This window comes from Xenopus tropicalis, chromosome 7 (genome assembly GCF_000004195.4).
Source record: "Xenopus tropicalis strain Nigerian chromosome 7, UCB_Xtro_10.0, whole genome shotgun sequence".
NCBI lineage: Eukaryota > Metazoa > Chordata > Amphibia > Anura > Pipidae > Xenopus > Xenopus tropicalis.
This window is the reverse complement of record NC_030683.2, coordinates 12,729,510-12,757,320: the sequence shown is the minus strand read 5'-3', so window position 1 is coordinate 12,757,320 and position 27,811 is coordinate 12,729,510. Positions and strand designations below refer to the sequence as shown.

At 49.2% G+C, this 27,811-nt stretch overlaps 1 protein-coding gene across 3 annotated transcripts; it reads left to right on the top strand.

Moving 5' to 3' along the window:
* Window positions 1–1,013: 1,013 nt before the first annotated feature.
* stambpl1 (STAM binding protein like 1) lies at window positions 1,014–26,076 on the top strand. Of its 3 annotated transcripts, none has more exons than XM_031904921.1 (12): window positions 1,014–1,189; window positions 1,427–1,519; window positions 12,065–12,150; window positions 15,993–16,210; window positions 17,177–17,252; window positions 17,593–17,688; window positions 20,876–21,218; window positions 22,160–22,284; window positions 22,699–22,836; window positions 24,163–24,275; window positions 25,198–25,297; window positions 25,736–26,076. In XM_031904921.1, the coding sequence occupies exons 3-12, from the start codon at window positions 12,127–12,129 to the stop codon at window positions 25,790–25,792; spliced, it is 1,290 nt and encodes a 429-aa protein (XP_031760781.1). In that variant the 5' UTR covers window positions 1,014–1,189; window positions 1,427–1,519; window positions 12,065–12,126; the 3' UTR covers window positions 25,793–26,076.
* The last annotated feature ends 1,735 nt before the right edge of the window (window positions 26,077–27,811 follow it).

Here is a 27,811-nt window from a genome sequence, read left to right as displayed (position 1 = left end):
CTGAGTGCACTTAAGTTTTACACGTCAGGGACGGTCGGCCGGGGGAGCGACGCCTCTGGGCCACTGGGGCCCGCAAGGTTTTTTCCCGGTGTCCCTGGGTTCCATACATTGGACATACAGAGTAACATATAAAGCAATCAATAACCGATACAAGAGGTGAAGAGAGCCCTGCCCAAAAGAGCTTACACTCTACAAGGAGAAAGGGTTGATAAATTTTCAACAATACAACAGCCCACCCTTGGCCGCTCACCGTTCTATACAAATGTATTATTATTATTATTATTATTAACATTTATTTATAAAGCGCCAACATATTCCGCAGCGCTGTACAATAAGTGGGTTCCATACATTGGGCATACAGAGTAACATATAAAGCAATCAATAACCGATACAACATAAATATAAAAAAAGCACAGGCTTTGTGCTTAATTAGCAGTTGTAGATGCTGCAGACTGTACCGATTCATAACCAGACACGCACAAAGCCACTAACCATGTCTTGCCCAGTTTGTCAACTATAGTGTGCGTTGGGGAGGCAACTGAGCAAACATTTACACTAGCCACTGTACATACCCCTCATGATCGGGGGCAGCCTGTAGCTGAGAAATGTTCTCATGGATTTACAAAGAAGGGTCCCTGCTTGTGTCCCCCTAGGGGTAACCCTCATTTGGGGTATATGTAAGCTCTTTTGGGCAGGGCCCTCCTCACCTCTTGTATCGGTTATTGATTGCTTTATATGTTACTCTGTATGTCCAATGTATGGAACCCACTTATTGTACAGCGCTGCGGGATATGTTGGCGCTTTATAAATAAATGTTAATAATAATAATAAAGGGGTGAGGTAATAACCCCAGTGTGGCCCCATCAGGCTGCTCGGCCGAGCCGTTACTCGACTGGGTAAAATTACACATTAATATCAATACATTTAATGATAACAATGGAGCAGCTCCTCGGCAGAACCATGGGAGGTCAGTACGGGTTATAAGAAGCAGGGGCAGACATCTTGCTTCCTGGAGGAGGCGGGCTCTTCCCTTACACTGCAGGCTGCACTGGCTGATGTACCAAGGTTGCCTGACAGTCGATGAGGAAGCCGCAGTCACAGCTTGGCTCTCGCTCCCTCCAGGCTCACGTTTCTGCCTCTCCCCTTCCCCTGGGGACTAGCCATGCGTCACTGCTAGCCAGCAGCCCAGGTAAGCCAGCACAATGGAAGGGTGGCTAGAAGGGGAGGAGGGTGGCTACCAACAGAAGGCTTTCCATTGGGAGAACTCATCATTCCATATGAATATATAGGGCAGTGGCTCTGTGTATGGGGAGGCTGATCATTATTCTCAGGGCAGGAGACCAATAGGAATCCACTGTGAGACCCCCCCCCCCCCCCCCCCCAACTGCTGCTGTCATTTGATTTCTCTCTCCCTCTGGCAGAATAGACCTGCTTCCAGCAAAAGCCGGCGGCTTCTGATCCCCATGAAAAGGCAGAGGAGCTGCCAGCCGGGGCTGCTGCTGCACGGATCGCACTGCTGGTAAGTGGCTGTTGCACCTTGCTCGCCTCTCTGGCACACCAAGGGTTACTCCTCATTGATTTAATCAGGGTAATGAGGCTCCTGCTGTAGGTATGGTACCTGGGGTGGCGTTTAATGATTAATTAGTGATTGTGCCCCCGTCGGGCTGCTGAGGGCATGATGTACAGCTGCTAAATGTGAGTGGTTGTTGTACTACAACACTCAGCTTTAGTAGATAGGGGTTGTACCCCCCAATACAACCTGAAGAGCTGAGCGGTTACTGTCCCCATTGCCATGTTTGTCTGGGATCTGATTGCTGAGTGATACTATTGCTATCAGTGGGGGGTTAAACTGGGGGAATTTACCCCCAAAGCCCAGTTATAGATGTCGGGGGGGGAATAACCAGGTATGGGGTGGCAAGGTTGGCAGAGTAACAGTTGGTATATATGTCGCCCAACATGCCGCTTGTTGAAGTACAACTCCCGCTGGCGTCCGAGAGCTGAATGTGGTGGTTCTACAACTCCCTTCAGCTTCTGAAATCTGGGAGTTGTAGTTCAGCAACAGCTAAAGGTCCATATGAGGGTTACATTGGAGCTCACAGTACAGAGTTGGTTTAGGGGAGGCCGGCACATCCCTTTAATAACCTGTAAGGTTGAAGCTAAAGCGCCACGATTTAAGGGAATGAGTAGACTTGTGATGTAGTTGTACCACAACGGCCTGTGCATCATGGAACTGGATCAGGCCCACCCTATAGCCCCTATATAAGCAACCAGGTCCCTTTAAGCCAATCATGTGTGGGGGAGCCATTGGGACGGAGTGAACACAGGGAAGGGGGGGGGGGGGGAATGATTTGCTGTAAATCTCTGTACCCCAAGGCCATGGATTCAGCCTCTGAACGAGCAGCTTTTATAGTTGTGACTCTGCAAACCATTAACTTGTAATGGAGCACAGCCCTGCCTGCTAGCGACTGCCTGCTAGCGACTGCCTGCTAGCGACTGCCTGCTGCCTGTGTGCGTAGGGGGGCTCGGGCCTCGCTCCTGTGCCCTTGTGGCGCCTCTTGGGATAATAAGGGGCCCTGTGTTCTGATTTACTTCAATTTGGCTGAAGAGCTTCCCCTCTATGTTAACTGGCATCCGGCATCTGTATTTCTAATACTGTGTCTCCTGCATAACCATTCGCTGGCTGAGGCTGCTGGGAGTTGTAGTTTAAGAAGTCAGAGCAGCCCATATGTATTGTATCTGCCCCAATGGCATTTGGCATTCTGTAAAGGGGGCATTACACGGGCAGATTTAAGCTGCCGAGTCGAATCCTTTAGTCCGATTTAGCATCTTATCTGCCTGTATATGGACCCCCCCAATCAATATCAGGCTGAACATCGTCCGGGTGTTGATTGGACAGATTTGATTTTCCTGTCGGATAGGGGACCGCATCGGCTCATTGATATGTACCTCGGCCCGATGTCTGTTGTTACTGACAGACGGCTGATTGGTTGAGCATCTCCTCCAATCACTGGGCTCTCAGTAAGAGCATCACGGTCGTCATGGGCGGGACGTTACTGCTTGGATTGGGGGGGCCATAATGGGCATCTAAGCTGATATTAAGGGTGCAAATACATGTTATACTGTATATATGTTTAATGGGCATAAAGCTACTGGGATTTGTAGTTCAACATGATTAGTTGGGGGCCCTTATGGCATTGCTCTAGCCCCCCCTCCCCATGTCTATCCCTGTGCTGACCCCCTCTCCTCGCTCCCAGGCCCAGAGTTTTCCCTATCATTGGCTGAGGCACATGACTGTACGAGCCATGTGACACGCGGTAACTGCCTGTTTGTCACGGTGCCTGTGTGTGTAGGTGGCATTTAGTAGAATGCTGTGGAAGAGCCCATTCATTTTTTAGTGACTTTTCAGGTGATTTAACCCATTCATCCCCGGGCTGGTGTTTAAAAGCATTTTAAGGTCACGAGTTCCCGCCTGCTCAGAGCGTGGTTGGACGGGTGTCAGCCCTATTGTGAGATTCCTGCTGTGCCATCCCTGTGACTTGTACCCTGGAATGTCACCGGGGCTGTTTGTAGGATATCCAGGGCCACGAGGCAGGGTAATAGGCTAGCCTCAGGCAGCAATGAGTGGCCACTTACCAGGGGCAGGAAAACGTGCCTATGGTAACACTTTAAGAGCCCAATTTCCATTTTATAATGATTACAGGCTATGAGCAAACTTACAGGGCTGTTCCTGCTGAATTGTGCTTAGTACAGGGGAATCCCTATGTGCCATAGTTTTATGGTATCTCTCTGTACAGGCTATGAGCAAACTTAGGGGGCTGTTCCTGCTGAATTGTGCTTAGTACAGGGGAATCCCTATGTGACATAGTTTTATGGTATCTCTCTGTACAGGCTATGAGCAAACTTAGGGGGCTGTTCCTGCTGAATTGTACTTAGTACAGGGGAATCCCTATGTGACATAGTTTTATGGTATCTCTCTGTACAGGCTATGGGCAAACTTAGGGGGCTGTTCCTGCTGAATTGTGCTTAGTACAGGGGAATCCCTATGTGCCATAGTTTTATGGTATCTCTCTGTACAGGCTATGAGCAAACTTAGGGAGCTGTTCCTGCTGAATTGTGCTTAGTACAGGGGAATCCCTATGTGACATAGTTTTATGGTATCTCTCTGTACAGGCTATGGGCAAACTTAGGGGGCTGTTCCTGCTGAATTGTGCTTAGTACAGGGGAATCCCTATGCTGCAACAGGCCCACCCAAATGATATCTGAACATAAATCGGGGGGTGTCCATGCATAGCACCCCCCTTACCATTGAGCCCCAGGCACGTGCCTCTCCTACCTGCCCCCCAGTTCCGGCTCTGTATTACAGTAAGTAGTGATGGAGGGCTCTTCCCATTACGCCAGGGCACATATACTGTTTATATACACACACGTAAAGTATCATTATGGGAATCTGCCCGGGACGCGCCAAACCAGACCGTTTAGCGGGGGTGACTTTCTGCACTAGAAACAGTATATGGCTGGGGGAGGAACGGCCTATTGTTACTGTCAACAAAACCTGACCTTATGTAATCATTGGGGGGAAGCTCCCCAGGCTGCGCTCGGCTCAGGCGTGTTCCTGCCGGCACTTAGACACCTTATAGCGAGTGTAACAGGATACACAGTGTGTGTTATATACAGGATCTCTGTGTCAGATACATTTCTACCCCCAATTGGGAATCCCTTCCATTCCCGGTTCAGCCGATATCCCGGCCGGGGGGCTGGACCAAGGGGTCTGCTGTACCTCCGTTCCTCTTCCCTGACCCCCTCTCCTACCTAAAATATAGAGGTGAGGTCAGGGCCGGGAGGAGGGACAAGGGAGGAGGGACTGGACTAAGTTACACCACTGGACAGGGCCGCCATCAGAAATCACAGGGCCCCTCACAACACAATTTTCTGGGCATCCTCCGGCTCCCACCAGAAACCTGCAGCTCCCCACCAGAGTCCTTCCCAGCATCCTTTCAGCTCCCAAACCCCCCCAAGCATCCTCCGGCTCCCCCCAGCTCCCACCAGAATCCTCCAGCTCCCCGCAGCATCTGCACAGCACCCCCTCCAGCGTCTGCCTGTGGCTTTCCCCAGTATCCTCCAGCTCCACCCCCAGCTACTTGCTCCTGCCCTGCACCCCAGCTACTTACTCCCGCTACTTACTCCCGCTTCCCTCCGGCATCCTCCAGCTCCCCCACCAGCAACTTCCTTCTACTGCGTCCTCTTCATATGTGCCGGCTCCCCGCTGCATTTTATAAGGTTGCGCCCTGTGTGTACGGACACACGGGGCGCAACCAATCAAATTTCCCGCTGGCCACCAATGAACCAATAACAGGGCCCGGAGTTCTTTAAAGGGGGCCCGAGCTAAAAAACTGTATTACGGCCGGGCCCCCTTTAAAGCAACCATCGTCCGGGCCCGGGACAACTGTCCCCCCTGTGCCCCCCTGATGGCGGCCCTGCCACTGGATCTTGATGTTTTGTTTAACGGTGCCTCTAGTGCCCATCCCAGCCCCCCCCCCCCAACAAGGTTCTGGAAGGTGTGACCCTGTAGGTTTAGATGTGCCCAAGCTGCCATTGTCTCAGGCTGGCACAACCTTCCCGTCGCCCCTCGGCCTCTCTGATATAATTCCCTTTCAGGAACCCAGCTGGGGGCATATATCCAAGTGGCCCACTGGGCCTGGAATCCTTGAGTGAAAGGCTCAGTAAGGATAATGAAAGTGGATTTCTGATGGCCGCCCTGGGTACTGGGAGTTCTATCTCTGTTCCCTGTTGGGCCCCACTATCTGCAGGGCTTGGGCAGTTGCACCCATTTCCACCCCCACTGGCAGGTTCTTTCTTTGGTGTTTGCCCAGCGGGCGCTTGTAACGCTGACCCCCAGTCTGTAGGTTAGGTGGCTGTGTGGGACCGCCTCTCCCCGGGGGCCCCCCTGCTACAGGAACCCCTACATAACTCACTCATAGGAACGGGTGGAATTTTCACTTCTGCTATTTTTTGTGCTGTTTTGAATTTGTTCTGTTCCTTCTCACACCTGAAACTGGAAGGCGTCAAGTGATAAGCGCTTTCAGCCCCAACCCCCTCTTATTGTTCTTATTGGAACAGTCTCTTCTTCCGGGGAAGAGCATTGTGGGAAAATCAGTAGGTGGAGGTGGGGGCAAATGAACTGCAGGCTGAGTTATACAGGGAACTCTGAGTATCACTCATGTATTATAAGGATAATGTACCCTCTACTGTAAATGATAAGGATATTAGCAGTCACTGAGGGGTTCTGTGCCCATATAAAGGCACAAGGCTGCAGGCTGAGTTATACAGGGAACTCTGAGTATCACTCATGTATTATAAGGGGTAATGTACCCCCTACTGTAAATGATAAGGATATTAGCAGTCACTGAGGGGTTCTGTGCCCATATAAAGGCACAAGGCTGCAGGCTGAGTTATACAGGGAACTCTGAGTATCACTCATGTATTATAAGGGATAATGTACCCCCTACTGTAAATGATAAGGATATTAGCAGTCACTGAGGGGTTCTGTGCCCCCCATATAAAGGCACAAGGCTGCAGGCTGAGTTATACAGGGAACTCTGAGTATCACTCATGTATTATAAGGGATAATGTACCCCCTACTGTAAATGATAAGGATATTAGCAGTCACTGAGGGGTTCTGTGCCCATATAAAGGCACAAGGCTGCAGGCTGAGTTATACAGGGAACTCTGAGTATCACTCATGTATTATAAGGGATAATGTACCCCCTACTGTAAATGATAAGGATATTAGCAGTCACTGAGGGGTTCTGTGCCCATATAAAGGCACAAGGCTGCAGGCTGAGTTATACAGGGATACAGATGACAGTACTATTATCACAGAAATGTATCTTGTGGCCTAACTGGATCTAACACCAACCCGGGATACTTTAAGCAAAGTGTTTCTGTCCCTAATTGGCTGATAAAATCAACAAGCAGATTGAATTGTAGCCGAGCCGACTCCATCGCATCAGAGAGTTCCAGTCCTGTTACTGGAAATACATTTATCTCATTGAAAATTAATATCGGGAGGAAATGAGAGTTCATGGAAAACATTTATCACCTGGGAAGGGGCCCTCGGAACAGCCCAGTCAGCAGTACATTGTGCCTTGGAATGGGGCCCCCTGCTGGCCAATTAGACACATATTGCTGAGAGTGTAGCCCTGTATCCCCCACCCCTTAATCTACACCTGGGTGGATTCTTAAAGCAACACTGCTCAGTGGCCGTGGCCCCATTCATGCAAGGGAATTGCCCAATGAGAGTATTCCTTCACTTCTTATAATAATCCATATCTTTTGGGGGTCTATGGTCTGTCCTTTCCAAACTGAAACCGTTGGTGGCCCGGGTTATAATGGCTGCCGTAGGCTTGAGTATAAAAGCTTCATCTCATGAGCTGCAGCCACAATGGCTTGGCCACTGCCCTATTGGAAAAACCAAGGCTACAAGTTGCTCCTGGCTACCAATTGTAAAACCGCACAATATAATAGAACAAAGTGCTACAGAAATATTGAAAATAAAGGCACGCAGATTATCTTTTGGAGATGTTAATGGGGGCCCTTTTTGAAGAGTCGTTTATCAACTTGTGGGCACTTGGGCGCCCCAACCTTTGCCTTGGACCCACGCATTATATTGAGAGCTAGAATAAAACCCGCCGGCCCCCAGTCTGGCTGCAGAGCGGAGCTGAGGGAACACTGCAGATGTATCCTGTTTCCTTGTGCCAGGATTAGTCAGACTATAGATGTACTGGGGGCCATTGTTCTGCCCCCGGCTGTACTATGTGCCGGTTATAGGGGCAGTGATCTCCATGGGACCCTGGGCACAAGGGCCCTTCTGTTCTGACCTGTGTATTGGCTGCCAGATACTCTGTGTGGCTGTGTGAGCAGCTCTGGTTGCCCCCCCCCCAAGGGCCTCCATATTGGGTTTATAAGGGTTAAAGAACTTTTTGGTGTTTATTGATATATTTCTATCTGGCATATTGGTGGCACAGTGGGTTGGCATCGCTGGTGTATTCTGTGGGATGTAGTTCAGCCCCCTGATAATGCTATATATACAGTAGGGATGGGCAACTGGTAAGCTGAGACAGAATGTAAGCTCTGTGGGTCAGGGAATAATTCCGTGTATGGGTGGTAGAGACTTTCATGTTTAAAAGTAGAAAATGAAAGTATATTTGCTCCTCTGAGCACTTTTGCAGTTTGGTTTCATGCCGTATAAAAGTTATTATATGTTTTGTAATGCAGGAGCTGCGGCTACACAGTCCCAGGGCTACTGAGTCGGGGCCCCCAGGGCTAATGGGAAGTGCAATTGGTGTGTAGCTTTAGCGGCTGCTTCCTCCGGCCCAATACGGCTTGGGAAGTTCCCTGCTTGTCATGGACCTCATTTGCTTACTGAATTTGGGGAACAAAGTGCATTAACTTTACTGGGTATAATGAACTGGGCTTCTGGCTCCCTGGCCATGACCCTCTCAGGCTTCCATAGTGCCTGTATAATTGTTACTGTTTTGATTGGACAGTTTAGAATCCTAGGGGACCTGTCACCCACACACAAAAAAAACTGTAAAATAAAAGTCCTTCAGAAAGTTAACATGAAACCCAAATTCTTTTTTTAATTGAATCATCCATACCTGTTAGAAATGCATTTAAAAATCTGAATTGTCAATCATATATTGCCTGCCCCGCCTCTATGCCGAAGGCATAGAGGCGGGGCAGGCAATATATGATTGACAGCTCATATTTTTCAATTACAATTACTTTAGTTTTTCTATTCAGCACTTCATAGATATCACATAATAGCAAATAGTTGGGGGTAAAACAAAGCTTCCTTCAGAACAGCATACACAAAATGGCGGCTGCCTGCTTGCTGTGATTGTAAATTCCAAGACTGAAGGAAAAAGAAATTCAATATTTTCGATGGTGCAAGTAAAGTTTATTTGGCTCTACTAACATAATACAAAAGGATTTGGAATTATTCTTTAGGGTGACAGGTCCCCTTTAAAGGGGTGTGGCATAGGTGGGTTGTGGGGTCGGACAGAGCTTGCTGGGATGTGGGATTATGGGATATTCATGCCTGACTGCTGGGCCGGAACTAGGGGTAGGCAGAAGCACAATGATGGAGGGGGCAATAGGCATGAAGCACGTGGGCATTAGTAGCCAACTGGGCTGCCTTGGGCACCTAGCCAACTTGGCCCAGCTCTGCCTTATTAAAAGCACAACTCATAGGTCGATGAGATATATAGAGAAGCATTCTGGCGTAGAGCCGTGACACTGTGCCACACACATGTGCCTGAAGGCCATTTGCTAATGGATGGGAATGAATTGTGCGTTGCACACTTGGGCTGAGACACGTGCGTGATTGGCAGCTGCATTCCGTGTGCTCTGTGTCAGAGACTGGCAACTACAGGTATGGGACCTGTTATCCAGAATGCTTGGGACCTGGGGGTTTCCAGATAAGGGGTCTTTCTGTAATTTGGATCTCCATAACTTAATTCTGCTAAAAATCATTTAACCATGAAATAAACCCAATAGGATTGTTCTGCCCCAATAAGGGGTAATTATATCTTAGTTGGGATCAAGTACAGGTACTGTTTTATTATTACAGAGAAAAGGGAATCATTTAACCATTAAATAAACCCAATAGGGCTGTTCTGCCCCCAATAAGGGGTAATTATATCTTAGTTGGGATCAAGTACAGGTACTGTTTTATTATTACAGAGAAAAGGGAATCATTTAACCATTAAATAAACCCAATAGGGCTGTTCTGCCCCAATAAGGGGTAATTATATCTTAGTTGGGATCAAGTACAGGTACTGTTTTATTATTACAGAGAAAAGGGAATCTTTTTTACAAATTAGAATTATTTGCTTATAATGGAGTCTATGGGAGACAGCCTTTCCATAATTCGGAACTTTCTGGATAATCGGTTTCCGGATAAGGGATCCCATACCTTTGCAAGCTCTCCAGCTGCTGCTGAACTACAACTCAATATCAAGGACATGATTACATAGGGCTGAGGGGCACTGCGAGTGGCAAAGGTGGCAGAATTCAGGTAACCTATAGCAACCAATCAGTAGGGAGTACTAACTGGTTACTCAACACTTTATATCTGTTACTCCCCTTAGTATTCAGGGAGTATATTGCAACATTCATTTCCTGATTCTGAGGGAATTCCTCCGTCCTGTCCTGGTTTTCTAGGAATAAGACATTTCCCCTATGTCTGACACTAAAGCAATGATGCAATATAAACGCTCAGCCAATGAGAAGGGGCTTTTGGTGAAAATCAGTGGAATTTACGTACACGTCGGTCTGAATAGCCAATGACTGGGCTTGTAATAAAGAGACATTGACCAATTAGCATCTGTGTATCTTGGGTGTGCAGGCTTGTCTCCTATAGGTGCTTCTATGGCACTTTAACAGTCCCTCGGCTCTCACTGATAGCACCCACCCTTCAGCAGAACAACCTTGAGCACCCAGTGACCCCCTTATCTATCTCAGGCTTGCTGGCACTTGGGCGTTACGCTTGGCATTCTCTCAGCTGGCAATGGCCCATACGTGGGTACTGTGTGGCTTTCAACCTCTGCCAGGAATCTCTCCAGAGCTGTAAACTGTACCCAGTGTGCCAGCTGCCTCTTGGACCCTTGGGTCCTGCTTGCAAGAGCTTACAATCTAAAGTTCAAAAGTCACCATAACTGGCCTTTAATGTCTTCTTCTTTCAGTACCTTGGGGTGCAAATGTATGTATATCTGTATGTATGTATGTATGTATGTATAACTTTATTTATAAAGTGCTACTTACTGTATGTACGCAGCGCTGTACAGTAGAATACATATTACTTATTACGGGGTTAATAAGATAATAATAGATAAATATGGGCTTTATCAACTGGTTTTAGGTTGCCCCCCCAGCTACTGCTCTAGGCTCCCATCGGGGGGGAACTGGCAGTGAGTGGGCAGCAGGCCCGGACTGGCAATTTGTGGATTCAGGCAAATGCCAGAGGGGCTGTAAGATGCCATAGACTACTTATCGGGCCTGTGGGGGGCTGTTTCGGCCTCTGGGTACTACGAATGCTGGGGGCTATTTTGACTCCCAGTTCAGACCTGATGGGCAGCTGGAGGGCAGGGATGGGTGTGTTGGAGGCGGGGCTTGGCATGAAGTGGTCTTGGACCCTCATATCAAATGATTTAGATCCAGTCTGTCTCCCCCAAGCTTTCTCCTTATGCCAAGCCAACACTCCTCTGGTTCCCATATTTCAATATTTGCCTATTTGTGTCTGTAAGTTACCCCTCCCATATAGATTGTAAGCTCTACGGGGCAGGGACCTCCATCCTCTTGTGTCTTTGACTCTTAACTTATTGCAACTGTATCTTGTGTTTATTGTTGTACTTTGTATTTATCCATTATCCTTAACCCCCTGTTTGTATTAATGTATTCTACTGTACAGCGCTGCATACATAAGTAGCACTTTGTTCCCAATGAAGAGAATTCTCTGCACTCGGTGAGCCGTGCCTCATTGTAGCCCGCGGGCACATTCCCTGTTCTACGGAGCCACATGGCCTCGCTATTGGCTTTTGTTTTTTTTCACTCAGGAACCGGTTCAGTTGCCTTTCCCTTACACAGACTGGCCCATTGCCTCCCCCTATGTTGGAGCGTATGTAGGGACCCAACTGCCATGGAACGTACCATAGCAAATTGCTTCCCGTCGGCCAGTAACTCCCAGCTGATTGAGGGCCGTAATGGCAGATTCAGTGGCTCGTTTCAAGGAAGGGTTGGCTGCCTTTCTACAAAGCAAGTTATTGATCTGATAAAGTGCAGGGTTTTGTTCTTTGGGAAATGCCATTTCTTTTGCAAGCTCAGCGACCATGTTGCATATAGATATAAGTGCTGTGTGGCCTCTCTCTGCTCATATATAGATAAGGCCCAGTATCAGCCAGTCTCCTGTCTATTCATTGACTTATGATTCATATGGAGGAACTGACGTTACTTGATCCATTGGAGCCGTCACTGATTCTCTGTCTCTGTCCCCCCCCCCCCCCAGGCTGCAGATGGAACGACTGTGAAGCTGTTTCCCCGCTGCCTCCCCAGCAACCTCCCCTCGCCATGGAGCAGCCCGTCTCTTCCCTGGTGATGCATTTTCTCTTCATTACGCACATTAATGGCTCTCAGCAGGGGCAGCACCTCTCCTAATGGGGGTGGGATAGAAACCATAATAACAGCATTTATGTGGGGGGGGGGGGTGCAGTTATTATAGCGATGGTGCTGGGAGCATGGGTATTTCTGTGTGTCTATATAGTGCAATGGGGGGCATGTCTAGGTGACTGCTGGGGTGCTGGGACCTGGTAGGGGGGATGGGTACAGTCTGGTGACTGTTGGGGGGGCAGCATTTATGGGTGACTGCTTGGGGAGGGGCATGTATGGGAGACTGCTTGGGGAGGGCATGTAGGGGTGACTGCTTGGGGAGGGGCATGTAGGGGTGACTGCTTGGGGAGGGGTATGTAGGGGTGACTGCTTGGGGAGGGGCATGTAGGGGTGACTGCTTGGGGAGGGGCATGTAGGGGTGACTGCTTGGGGAGGGGCCTGTAGGGGTGGACTGCTTGGGGAGGGGCCTGTAGGGGTGACTGCTTGGGGAGGGGCATGTAGGGGGTGACTTCTTGGGAGGGGCATGTAGGGGTGACTGCTTGGGGAGGGGCCTGTAGGGGTGACTGCTTGGGGAGGGCCTGTAGGGGTGACTGCTTGGGAGGGGCCTGTAGGGTGACTTGGGAGGGGCCTGTAGGGGTGACTGCTTGGGGAGGGGCCTGTAGGGGTGACTGCTTGGGGAGGGGCCTGTAGGGGTGACTGCTTGGGGAGGGGCCTGTAGGGGTGACTGCTTGGGGAGGGGCCTGTAGGGGTGACTGCTTGGGGAGGGGCATGTAGGGGTGACTGCTTGGGGAGGGGCCTGTAGGGGTGACTGCTTGGAGAGGGGCCTGTAGGGGTGACTGCTTGGGAGGGGCCTGTAGGGGTGACTGCTTGGGGAGGGGCATGTAGGGGTGACTTCTTGGGGAGGGGCATGTAGGGGTGACTGCTTGGGGAGGGGCATGTAGGGGTGACTGCCAGGGGATTGGCCATGTTTGGGTGACATCTGTAAGGGGGGTGGCATTCTTGGGCATTCAAGAGCCAAACGGCTCTTCTTAACTGTAAAAATGCTGGGTTTATATAATAAAAAGTACTAAGTTTGCCTGGGTGCAGTAAGCCATAGCAACCAATCAGAAGGTAGCACTTACTGGTCACCTGTTTAAAAACTTCTATGGGTTAGTTGTTATGTTATGTTAGTTGCTATGGGTTGCTCCTGGGCCTAGTGCCTTTTATTATGGGGGTTAGTGCCACATATACCTAGCCATAAAAGAGAACAGAATGGGAAATTACCCAGAGTGCTCGTCAGAGAGCTTAGCAGTTTTGCACTGTTGATATCATGAATTGGGAGCAGGAGTGCCCCCTGCTGGCCGGCTGGGCAGAACTTTCTCACGCAGGGGGGGGTGTCTGCTCTTTGCAGTCGCTCAGTGTAAACAGCAGGAGGGGCTCCTGTTACAAATTCAATGTGGTAAGAGTCTAAAACTGCTAATATCCTGGAAACTAAGGAAAAAAATGTATTCTGAAGATTCATTTTGCATTAAGTTTCGAACATCTAAAGTATCCGCATCGCTGTGGGACAGAGTGAATTTCAGCAGCTATCTGGTTGCTCTAGGGTCTTGTTTACCTTAGCAACCAGGCAGTGGTTCGAATCGGAAACTGAGTGTTGACTAGGGCAGGGGCTAAATAGAAAGATAAGGAATACACAGTAACAACATTAATAAAATTGTAGCCTCACCGAGCAATAGGTTTTGGCTGCCGGGGTCAGTGACCCCCATTTGAAAGCTGCAAAGATGTAGAAGAGAAATAAAAAATAATTCAAAAACGATAAAATATAAATAATAAAGACCAGTTGTAAGGTTGCTAGGCATAAGATATTCTATAACATACTAAAAGTTAACTTAAAGTTGAACCACCCCTTTTACAGCTGAAGGGCAAGTTTGCAATTAAGTTTGAACCAGGCCTGTTAGCAACCAATCAGCTGTCGGCTTCCAAACTGATATTCAGTAAATGCTACCTACTGATTGGTTATTTGTTACCAGTCCTGGTGCATCTGTTATTAGGCTACCTCTGATCAGGGGCACGTGCTTGTTCCTAATGGCTCCAGTCTATGCTTTTCGGAAGCCACTTCTGCTGGCATAAGCCCCATAGGGAACCGACATGGGCACGCTAATGGGGACTACCAGGGATGTGGCAACGAGTAGCAAGAGGGAAGCTGACAGAAAACTTGTTGCTATGGATACTGGTCTGGCAGTTGCGACCATGTAAGTGCCCGTTGTGGTGCCAAAAGCATCTCTTGTACTGCTCAGCTTTCCTATGGGTACTGGTCCGACAGTGTGCCCATATTGGTGCCAAGACTGGTACTGATGGGCTGCCTGCCAGTAACAATGTGCCCTTTCCAAGCAGTTTGGGTTCTCGCCTGGGTGCGACTATAGCTCATTCCTAGGTGCTGAGTTGTTTTCTTTTCAAATCCCATTGGTTTAACCCTGTGTGCGCTGGACTTGCTACCTACCAGGCCACACTGCAGCATGTAAGGGGTTACTGCCCTGTTTAACTGTTTCTGCGGCTGCGCTCTCGTGAAGCTGCTATAGGGAATTATTTTGCTTACATGAACCCTGTAATATAGCACTTTATTGGGGCAGGGCCGCAGAGCCAAATCCAATTAGCCAGAAGGAAAGCTGTGGGAAAAGCACAGAATTAAAACCAGTGTTAAAACCAGGCGAGCAGGAGACTTGTTAATGGCAAGTGTGACTTATATCTTAACTAGTCCTGTATACTGTTATGTGTGCAGATATATGGGGCTGAAGGATAAAGTAAAACTGGGGCCCCCAAAAAATGCACATACAGAATGGTGCTTAAAACTTTAGGCCATGGTATTTGGCATTCTCTTTAACCGTAATGACCCATATATGCCACTGCTGAATATGGATATAGAGCTTTGCAGATATGATAGAGTGTTGCAGATATGACAATAAGATCACTGCAGAGTTGGATTCAAAGCATTAAGCCTAGTTATGCCAGTAGGATAACTGCAGAATTGGATTCATTTGATTGCATTAACCCCAGTTATACCAATAAGATAACTGCAGAGTTGGGTTCATAGCATTGCATTAAGCCTAGTTATGCCAGTGACCCACACAAGTTCCTCTTGTAAATTTCTCACACCACTTGTCTCTCCAGTAGTGTACCATCACCTCATCAGCCCCCCCCATATAGAATCTTTAGGGGGGCCCTAGCACACTCCAGCAGGCCCCCTGATGTCCTACTGCTACATACCCCCCACTGCTGCCACACAGCAAGTAGTCCCCTCAATCCAGACCCCTTGCTACCCCTGCCCCCCCCCATAGGGTTCTGCTGTAGTGTAGTTGACACCATTGTGTCTCTCAATATAATTGTAATCTTCCCCAGAGAAGCCCCTCAGCAAAAAGATTGTATTAGACATCAGGCCCCCCCCCCCTCAAAACTTGGGGCCCAAGGCAACTGCACATTTTGCATGCTAGGGATATAATAATAATAATATAATAATAATTTAGAAAGCTACTTAAATAGTGGCGTTTGAAAAAAGGTACAGTACAAGGGTCTTGTGGTGATTCCCTGCTTAGAACTGAGCAAAGAAACATCCGGTGACTCTTCTCTGTTTCCTAACTTCATTTTCTGAGCACAAAACTCTTCATTTTCACTTATTTCTGACTTGATATTCTCTGGACTGACCAGCAGGTGGCGCTGTTGTTACAGAGTTGTTACATTAGCAGTGCAAAAACTACCAATATGTAGAAATACAAAGCAATAGAAGTGCTGAGAGCGCTGTTGGAGCCCGTATGCCGGCCTATTGAGCCTGACCCGTGTGTGTCTCGTTGCAGAAGAAGCTGGTTGCTATGCCAGATCACACGGACGTGTCGCTGAGCCCGGAGGAACGTGTGCGGGCACTGAGCAAGCTGGGCTGTAACATCACCATCAATGAAGACATCACGCCCAGGCGCTACTTCCGCTCCGGAGTGGAGATGGAGAGAATGGCGTCTGTGTATTTGGAAGAAGGAAACCTTGAAAATGCCTTTGTTCTCTACAACAAATTTATTACGTAAGAACTGTGTGTATTGTGCTTGGCAGGCTGGGCCCTTACCCTGGGGCATAACTGGTGCTCCCTGCCATGTAACCCACACCGGCCAATCAGACTTGTGCCTGGTAACCCACACCGGCCAATCAGACTTGTGCCTGGTAACCCACACCGGCCAATCAGATGTGTGCCTAGTAACCTATACCAACCAGTCAGATTCATGCTTAGTAACCCATACCAGCCAATCAGATGTGTGCCTAGTAACCCATATCAACCAGTCAGATTTGTGCCTAGTAACCCATATCAACCAGTCAGATTTGTGCCTAGTAACCCATATCAACCAGTCAGATTTGTGCCTAGTAACCCATATCAACCAGTCAGATTTGTGCCTAGTAACCCATATCAACCAGTCAGATTCATGCCTAGTAACCCATATCAACCAGTCAGATTTGTGCGTAGTAACCCATACCAGCCAGTCAGATTCATGCTTAGTAACCCATACCAGCCAGTCAGATTCATGCTTAGTAACCCATACCAGCCAGTCAGATTCATGCCTAGTAACCCATACCAGCCAGTCAGATTCATGCTTAGTAACCCATACCAGCCAGTCAGATTCATGCTTAGTAACCCATACCGGCCAGTCAGATTCATGCTTAGTAACCCATACCAACCAGTCAGATTTGTGCCTAGTAACCCATACCAACCAATCGGGACCTGGGAATGGTTTCAGTTGTATTTATGTGAGTAGAGCAATCGCCCCCAGCTTTCCCCCTACATGACTTAACCTAACTCCCCTCCTAGATCAATACCCCCCCCGGCCCCTCAAGGTTTAAATGATGTAACAATGGTTCCCATAGGCCATTTGCAGGAATTCTGGGAGATGTAGTTCAGCTGAAGAACTTGTTCATTGGTGCAGGGCCCCCTAATGTGATCCCCCCCCCCCCCCCATCTTAAATGTATTATTCTTATTTATTGTCTCTCTTTCTGCAGGTTATTTGTTGAGAAACTGCCCGGACACAGAGATTATCAGCAATATGAAATCCCCGAAAAGCAGGATATTCTCAAGGTATTAAATTACTTTCCTCATTCAGCTTTTTTACTGAGAAGAGAGAGGGGGCTCATTTATCAACACCGATAGGGGAATTATGGGAGTTGTAGTTCACAAAGAACTCAAGGGCCACAGACTAGAATGCCCAGTAATAGGGAGCCTGGGTCCCCCGACCAATGTAAATAAAGCTGTCCAACTGGAGCCCCCGGAGCAGCTGTGGCCCCCACAGGGTAATTCTATGGGTTTGGGTGCCATAGACTCTTCAGTGTAACATGTCCGATACTGGGCCTGCTAGAGTCTCAATAGGCCCTAGTGGGCGGGGCTTGCACATGTTTAACCCCTTTGTGTTCTCTTTAAGAAATTAAAGGAAGTCGCATTTCCAAGAACAGATGAACTAAAGAAGGATCTGCTGAAGAAATACAATCTGGAATACCAGGAGTACCTGCAAGGCGTGGTAAGTCCCATGATGCACCTCTTTGGCTGGGCTTTCCCACTAAGGTCTGGGGCTAGCAAACCTTACATAATAACAAGGTATCTATTTCCCAAAGGGCCACGGAGCCCGAGTGAGGCAGCGTGATAGGCAGGTCCATTGGCCTCTGCTAAACCTGCCCCTTCTGTGTGACAGTGATAGGGACCTTAGACTGTAAGCTCACTGGGGCAGGGACTGATGGGAATGTGATAGGGACCTTAGAGTGTAAGCTCCACTGGGGCAGGGACTGATGGGAATGTGATAGGGACCTTAGATTGTAAGCTCCACTGGGGCAGGGGCTGATGGGAATCTGATAGGGACCTTAGATTGTAAGCTCACGGGGCAGGGACTGATGGGAATGTGATAGGACTTAGATTGTAAGCTCCACTGGGGCAGGAACTGATGGGAATGTGATAGGGACCTTAGATTGTAAGCTCCACTGGGGCAGGGGCTGATGGGAATGGGATAGGGGCCTTAGATTGTAGGGACTGATGGGAATGTGATAGGCTTAGATTGTAAGCTCACTGGGGCAGGACTGATGGGAATGTGATAGGACCTTAGACTGTAAGCTCACTGGGGCAGGGACTGATGAGAATGTGATAGGGACCTTAGATTGTAAGCTCCACTGGGGCAGGAACTGATGGGAATGTGATAGGGACCTTAGATTGTAAAGCTCCACTGGGGCAGGGGACTGATGGGAATGGATAGGGACCTTAGATTGTAAGCTCACTGGGGCAGGGACTGATGGGAATGTGATAGGGACCTTAGATTGTAAGCTTCACTGGGGCAGGGGACTGATGGGAATGTGATAGGGACCTTAGATTGGTAAGCTCACTGGGGGCAGGGGACTGATGGGAATGTGATAGGGACCTTAGATTGTAAGCTCCACTGGGGCAGGGACTGATGGGAATGTGATAGGGACCTTAGACTTGTAAGCTCACTGGGGCAGGGACTGATGGGAAGTGATAGGGACCTTAGATTGTAAGCTCACTGGGCAGGGACTGATGGGAATGTGATAGGGACCTTAGATTGTAAGCTCCACTGGGGCAGGGACTGATGGGAATGTGATAGGGACCTTAGACTGTAAGCTCACTGGGGCAGGGACTGATGGGAATGTGATAGGGACCTTAGATTGTAAGCTCACTGGGGCAGGGACTGATGGGAATGTGATAGGGACCTTAGATTGTAAGCTCACTGGGGCAGGACTGATGGGAATGTGATAGGGCCCTTAGATTGTAAGCTCACTGGGCAGGGACTGATGGGAATGTGGATAGGGACCTTAGACTGTAAGCTCACTGGGGCAGGGACTGATGGGAATGTGATAGGGACCTTAGATTGTAAGCTCCACTGGGGCAGGGACTGATGGGAATGGGATAGGGACCTTAGACTGTAAGCTCCACTGGGGCAGGACTGATGGGAATGTGATAGGGACCTTAGATTGTAAGCTCACTGGAGCAGGGACTGATGGGAATGTGATAGGGCCCTTAGATTGTAAGCTCACTGGGGCAGGGACTGATGGGAATGTGATAGGGACCTTAGACTGTAAGCTCACTGGGGCAGGGACTGATGGGAATGTGATAGGGACCTTAGATTGTAAGCTCCACTGGGGCAGGGACTGATGGGAATGTGATAGGGCCCTTAGATTGTAAGCTCACTGGGGCAGGGACTGATGGGAATGGATAGGGGCCTTAGATTGTAAGCTCCACTGGGGCAGGGACTGATGGGAATGTGATAGGGACCTTAGATTGTAAGCTCACTGGGGCAGGGACTGATGGGAATGGGATAGGGGCCTTAGATTGTAAGCTCCACTGGGGCAGGGACTGATGGGAATGTGATAGGGGCCTTAGATTGTAAGCTCCACTGGGGCAGGGACTGATGGGGAATGTGATAGGGACCTTAGATTGTAAGCTCCACTGGGGCAGGGACTGATGGGAATGTGATAGGGACCTTAGATTGTAAGCTCACTGGGGCAGGGACTGATGGGAATGTGATAGGGACCTTAGATTGTAAGCTCCACTGGGGCAGGGGACTGATGTGATAGGGACCTTAGATTGTAAGCTCACTGGGGCAGGGACTGATGGGAATGAGATAGGGACCTTAGATTGTAAGCTCCACTGGGGCAGGGACTGATGGGAATGTGATAGGGACCTTAGATTGTAAGCTCCACTGGGGCAGGGACTGATGTGATAGGGACCTTAGATTGTAAGCTCACTGGGGCAGGGACTGATGGGAATGAGATAGGGACCTTAGATTGTAAGCTCCACTGGGGCAGGGACTGATGGGAATGTGATAGGGACCTTAGATTGTAAGCTCCACTGGGGCAGGGACTGATGTGATAGGGACCTTAGATTGTAAGCTCACTGGGGCAGGGACTGATGGGAATGTGATAGGGACCTTAGATTGTAAGCTCACTGGGGCAGGGACTTGTCAGGTCCACGCTGTGAAATAATAGAGAGTTATAATTACTTTTATGATGTTCTGTGCTGAGTCTGGAGCAGATTATGTATTGGAACTGAGTTTGTTGTGCTCAGTGCTGAATCTGTTTTCTGGGAGGGAACAGCGACACCTATGGGAAGGGGACTGAAAATACAGGCAATATGCACTAATACTTGTATTTGTGCCCTGGGTACCCCTGGAACTATAGCGGGGTGACTGTTACCCCAATGTTTCTATATATCTGTAACCTTGTTATGGGCTAAGGGGGCCCAGCCTGAAGGCCAGTTAGGGGGGGATTTGGGGTGAGTGCTTATTTGTGCCCTGGGTACCCCTGGAACTATAGCGGGGTGACTGTTACCCCAATGTTTCTATATATCTGTAACCTTGTTATGGGCTAAGGGGCCCAGCCTGAAGGCCAGTTAGGGGGGGATTTGGGGTGAGTGCTTATTTGTGCCCTGGGTACCCCTGGAACTATAGGGGGTGACTGTTACCCCAATGTTTCTATATATCTGTAACCTTGTTATGGGCTAAGGGGGCCCAGCCTGAAGGCCAGTTAGGGGGGATTTGGGGTGAGTGCTTATTTGTGCCCTGGGTACCCCTGGAACTATAGCAGGGTGACTGTTACCCCAATGTTTCCTTCTGATGAGGGGACCCTGAACAAGGGTTGGTCTTCCAATGGGGGAAATGGAACCAAGAATTCAAACAACCCCATTAATTTGCCTTCCTTGTCCTGCAGCACAAGCGGAAGGCCGAATGCCTGAAGAAGCTGGAGCAACAGCAGTTGATAGAAGCAGAGAAGAAGCGCCTGGCGCAAATACGCCAACAGCAGATCCAAACGGAACAGTTCAGCTTCTTTGAGGACCAGTTGCGGAAGCAGGACCAGGTGAGGGATCAGCTGAAGATTAAAGATGCGCCCAAGGTGCCGGAGCAGATAGACGGCGGGATGGTCACGTGCATCTCTAACGCCAAATCCAGCTGCACCGAGCAGGCGAAAAGGAACGACGCCTCCATCTACACCGGCCAGTCCCCTCCTGTCACCAGGGCCCTGAAACCGGCGGCTACGCTGAGCGCCGTGCAGAGTAAGTATTGTGCCCACCCATGGTTTGTGCATTCTTATAGCAGATACCCCCAAATGGGCAGTTTCCCACCAGGTGAATTTGGGACTGCTGGCATGGCAGCCTGAAAGCTTGTGGGTCCCAGAGCAATCTATCCAGTGCCGGGCCCCCATACTGATTGGGCAATCAATAAGCAATTATTCTGCAATCAGCATTGAGCCCCTTCTAGTGCAGGGCCAAGGTCAGCTGACCCTATTTGCCACCCCTAAGGATGGCTCTGCTGATAATTAAATGCCATGTACCCCCCAACTGCTGTTGCACCTCCCAATCCACTGTCCCACCCCATGTACCCCCCCATCCACTGACCCACCCCATGTACCCCCCCATACCCCCCCACTGACCCACCCCATGTACCCTCCATACACTGTCCCACCCCATGTACCCCCCACATCCACTGTCCCACCCCATGTACCCCCCACATCCACTGTCCCACCCCATGTACCCCCCCATCACTGTCCCACCCCATGTACCCCCCATCCGCTGACCCACCCCATGTACCCCCCCATCCACTGACCCACCCCATGTACCCCCCCATCCGCTGACCCACCCCATGTACCCCCCCATCCACTGTCCCACCCCATGTACCCCCCACATCCGCTGACCCACCCCATGTACCCCCCATACACTGTCCCACCCCATGTACCCCCCATACACTGTCCCACCCCATGTACCCCCCCATCCACTGACCCACCCCATGTACCCCCCCATCCACTGTCCCACCCCATGTACCCCCCATACACTGACCCACCCCATGTACCCCCCATACACTGTCCCACCCCATGTACCCCCCATACACTGACCCACCCCATGTACCCCCCATCCACTGTCCCACCCCATGTACCCCCCATACACTGACCCACCCCATGTACCCCCCATACACTGACCCATACCTTTCTGCCCATTAGATGAAATAGTGGATGGCCTGCGGCCGGTTGTACTGCCCAGGGATCTGTCCCAGCGATTTCTGCAGCTGGCCGAGGCCAATACTTCCCGAGGCATCGAGACCTGTGGGATCCTCTGCGGCAAACTGGTAAGGGTGACTGGGAGCCCAAACAGAGTTATTATCACCAACTGGAAGTGGCAACTTCATACAAACTGATTATATTGGTCAGAAAAGGTCTGAGAGCAAAAAGTAAAAAGGGGACAAAAAGTAAAGGAAAAGCACAAGAAAGAGAAACGGGGGGGGGGGGGGGGTTAGACTGGGAGAATAAAAGGGAAAGGGGTGGGAGAGAAGAGAGGAGTCTAGCAACATCCCTGGGGGCTTCTCCCTCCCACTAATCTCATATGGACACATAACCCAAAGGAAGGGATCATTATTTCTTATTGGCCATCTATGGAGATAAGCCCAACTGGCTATGTAGTTGTTCAGCCTGGGGGCCCATTGGCCCTTGTGTAGCCCTTACACTCCCCCATTCCTGCTGCTCTTACTCCTTCTCTGTTGCAGACTCACGATGAATTCACCATCACCCACGTGATTGTACCAAAGCAGTCTGCGGGGCCGGACTACTGTGACATGGAGAACGTGGAGGAGCTGTTTAATGTACAGGATCAGCACAACCTCCTCACCCTGGGCTGGATCCACGTACGTGCCCCCAACTCATACTGCTCATCTTAATCACAATGTAATGGGGGGCGCGGGGCAGCCTGGGGTTCAGAAAGTGCCCCCTACAAGCCCAAGATTGTGCATCATGTGACAGCCTTGGGTATTTAGTATTAATATTAGGAAATGGTCAGTCTGTGTTCAGAGATATCTTTATAGGGGGGCAAAGGGGGGCAAGTGCTTTGTGCCCCATGCTGGTATTGTAGGGTAAAGGCGCCCATACATTTAGACCAATTCAGCAGCTTATTTGCTCACCAACGGGCCCAGGGTCAGACTGGGCTGCTCAGACCCGATCCCCGCAGGGCACTCCCCCAATCTGCCAGTCTCCCTCCCCTGACACTCTGAAGGTAAGTTTCACTCAGGGGGGGTTGGACAGGTGGTGGGGGACCCTGCGGGGAAGGTGGGGGTGAAGTTCGCTGCAGGGGACCATTGGGGGAGTGCAGGGGCCCCTGAAGCAGTAGCCCCGGCGGGCCCTGCACCCCCCAGTACGACCCAGCCCAACCGAAATCTGGTCTAAAATTGGCTTTGATCTGGCCTAAAATGTAATTTTCCATCCGATGGCACCTATGACCATTGTTATAATTTGATCATTTGGCCCTAGGGCCAAATGATCGAGTTAACCCAATATTGCCCATCTTTAGGTGGCCAAGCAAACAAATCCTACCTTGTTTAGCCACCTTACGATGGGGCCAGTAAGGAATGATGGAGACACTAGTGCCTCACATTAGTGTTGCCCTAATGGCTAAATGTCCCCTATTTTTTAATTACTGAGCCTGGGATAGCAATCTATACCCCCCCAGTAATGTCCTGATATTTTACTTACTGAATGTTTTCCTTCTGTTGTTGGAGGCACTAAGGCTCCCATCCGATACTGGGCCACCTACTGGGCTGCTTTGGCTTTGGGCAGGTTATTAAATTACTGTATACTTGACCCAAAGCAGCCAGTCTGAGCCTCGGCCTTGCAGAGTCCCTGGTTGGACGGCCACTGAATGGCTGCTCTGGGTGTAACCATTGTATGAACAGAGCCGGTAGCCTTTCATATGGTCTTGTAGGGGTCCAGAAAAAAAACACTATTAGAATATGGACCTGCAAATCCATTCTGGTGTGTTTAGTGGTGGTTTTTTTCTGCACCCCAAAACCATTTTGTGTGGGACAAAAAACACGGATGGGAACTGCTCAGAATTGCTGTGTGCCGCTACAGGGTTATAGGGACACAGGGCTACTCCACCCTGTAGCCAAATGGCTCATTACCCGGCTGCAATGGGAGCAATGGGACTTCATGTCAATGACTTATCATTTGTTTTGCAGACGCATCCGACCCAGACGGCGTTCCTCTCCAGCGTGGATCTGCACACCCACTGCTCCTACCAGCTCATGTTGCCAGAAGCCATTGCTATCGTTTGCTCCCCAAAGCACAATGAGTAGGTTTCCCTTCTGCACCCCTATTCTAACATCACCCCCCACTAACGTATCCCAGGCCCCCCCTGTTTATTACCTATTATTCAATTTATCCAATGGCACCCATTTAATCCCTAGTATCTAACGTATCCCAGGCCCCCCCTGTTTATTACCTATTATCCAACATATCCAATGGCACCCATTTTATCCCTAGTATCTAACGTATCCCAGGCCCCCCTGTTTATTACCTATTATCCAACATATCCAATGGCACCCATTTTATCCCTAGTATCTAACGTATCCCAGGCCCCCCCTGTTATTACCTATTATCCAACATATCCAATGGCACCCATTTTATCCCTAGTATCTAACGTATCCCAGGCCCCCCCTGTTTATTACCTATTATCCAACATATCCAATGGCACCCATTTTATCCCTAGTATCTAACGTATCCCAGGCCCCCCCTGTTTATTACCTATTATCCAACATATCCAATGGCACCCATTTTATCCCTAGTATCTAACGTATCCCAGGCCCCCCCTGTTTATTACCTATTATCCAACATATCCAATGGCACCCATTTTATCCCTAGTATCTAACGTATCCCAGGCCCCCCCTGTTTATTACCTATTATCCAACATATCCAATGGCACCCATTTTATCCCTAGTATCTAACGTATCCCAGGCCCCCCCTGTTTATTACCTATTATCCAACATATCCAATGGCACCCATTTTATCCCTAGTATCTAACGTATCCCAGGCCCCCCCTGTTTATTACCTATTATCCAACATATCCAATGGCACCCATTTTATCCCTAGTATCTAACGTATCCCAGGCCCCCCCTGTTTATTACCTATTATCCAATATATCCAATAGCACCCATTTAATCCCACTACCCCCTGGTACCATATTTAGCAATCTCTTGTTTTGTTATTTTCCTTAGTACTGGAATTTTCCGACTCACTAGCGCCGGGATGTTGGAGGTGTCTGCATGCAAAAAGAAGGGGTTCCACCCTCACAGCAAGGAGCCGCGACAATTCAATGTAAGTGTAACATGAAGGAATTGAATGTATTATTATTCCATTAATAAATCTACTCGGTGAACACCTAACGTATACCCCCCCCCCCTTCTCCTTCTGAAATCTAACACCCCCTGCTTGCCCCTGATGGGATGGTCTGGTTCTTGTATTGGGAGTATAACATTGTAGGAGGGCGAATACGGAGGGCTGTGACATACAGAGTAACATAGATAGTAAGTTAGGTTGAAAAAAGACATACGTCCATCAAGTTCAACCATAATGCCTATATATAACCTGCCTAACTGCTAGTTGATCCAGAGGAAGGCAAAAAACCCCATCTGAAGCCTCTCTAATTTGCCCCAGAGGGGAAAAAATTCCTTCCTGACTCCAAGATGGCAATCGTACCCGCCCCTTGGGCAACTTGTACTAGCTGAGCCAATAACGCGCTTCTCTCCCTTTCAGACCTGCAGACACGTGACGGTACAGGACGCCGGGATCACCGTGCTGGACCTGAGGTGATGGTTACTCGGGGGCCACATTTCTCCTCTGCGATGGACTGATTGGACAGCGGCTGCCAGTTTTATTGACCCCTCCCCCCCCTCTTTATAGGAATCCAAATGGACTTTTTTTTTTTTCTAATTTATACATTTAAATGTGATAGTTTCATATTTATTGCACCTGCGCATTTTTTGAGGTTGTTTTCTTTGATTTGTGTGAGGATTCCGGCTGTGCTGTAACCACCTGCCCCATCTTGTGTCTGTGCATTTAGATGGAGGGGCCGGGAATTAAAGGAACAAACCTGACGCCGCTTCCCTTTGTCTTATATATATGTTATATAATAGGGGTCTGGCAAAGCCTGGGGGGGGGGTCTAATGGTCGGGTATTGGGGCAATTGTTTCCTGATGTTATGAGGGTGTTGGGGCAATTGTTTGCTGACGTTATGAGGGTGTTGGGGCAATTGTTTCCTGACATTATGAGGGTATTGGGGCAATTGTTTCCTGATGTTATGAGGGTATTGGGGCAATTGTTTCCTGATGTTATGAGGGTGTTGGGGCAATTGTTTCCTGATGTTATGAGGGTGTTGGGGCAATTGTTTGCTGACGTTATGAGGGTGTTGGGGCAATTGTTTGCTGACGTTATGAGGGTGTTGGGGCAATTGTTTTCCTGACATTATGAGGGTATTGGGGCAATTGTTTCCTGACATTATGAGGGTATTGGGGCAATTGTTTCCTGATGTTATGAGGGTGTTGGGGCAATTGTTTCCTGATGTTATGAGGGTGTTGGGGCAATTGTTTCCTGATGTTATGAGGGTGTTGGGGCAATTGTTTGCTGACATTATGAGGGTGTTGGGGCAATTGTTTGCTGACGTTATGAGGGTGTTGGGGCAATTGTTTCCTGATGTTATGAGGGTGTTGGGGCAATTGTTTGCTGACATTATGAGGGTGTTGGGGCAATTGTTTGCTGACGTTATGAGGGTGTTGGGGCAATTGTTTGCTGACGTTATGAGGGCGTTGGGGGCAATTGTTTCCTGACGTTATGAGGCAGAGAGCTGGTTAATATATAACTGGGCAATAACAATGCGCTTATTCTCTCCCCGTTCCCTGCCGCTCACCCTTAGCCCAGAGGAATAAAGCCGCGCACGTTGGGGCGAGGGAATGGCTTGCTCCAGGTGTTCAGGCCCCAAGGGCAGACTTATGGGAAACCCGTGCATCAGGTGGTGTCGGACTACAACTCCCAGCATCCCTCTGTATTCTCCGCAGGCTTTAGTAGTGAGGGGGATGTAGAGCTCTTGGCTTTTGTTTGAGAAGATGTTGCCAAGTCCTATTTTGCCATACCTAAGCTGCCATTGTTAATTAGCCCGGCTTGTCACTTCCTGCGGCGACACAAAGGGCCACATTAACCTGGTGAAACTTGCCAATTGGCACATTTATAAAGGTGATCCCCCTAGGTTTGCCCATAGCCTGTACTGGGCCAGAACCCACACCTACGGCAGCATCGGTATTGCCCTTACACTAAGCACAATTCAGCAGGAACAGCCCCCATCCCCATATCTGCTGCTGGAGTATTACAATTCATATAAATGAAGCTGTATATCCTATAATGGATTTAGAATTCCCATATAGCAACGGATGCACTGATGTTTGTATGGAAAGAATCGACTGGAATCCAACAGTGATGGTCTCAATGCTCTGTATACAGTATATCTGCTGTATGAGGCCATGAGGTACATCTGTTCTGGGGGGACTGGGGGACCAGGATACTAAGGCTCCAACAAGGAGGACTCATCTACTCTACACTACTAAGCTCTGCCGCTCTTCTTCATCCAAGGTAATGGGGAGATGTGTCAAAACATAGACTGTTGGACTGTTGTAGGACTATGGACACCCTCACCTTATTTAGGCAGCCCCCCTTCCTTTTGGATTAATGTTTGGGTCCCCAGTCTTAACTGTACCCCACTTATTCCATTAAGGGTTCCTTGCTTCTCAGCTGAGAGACCAAGAGTAGTAGGAACTTGGAGAGAGAGCAGAGAAGTAAGAA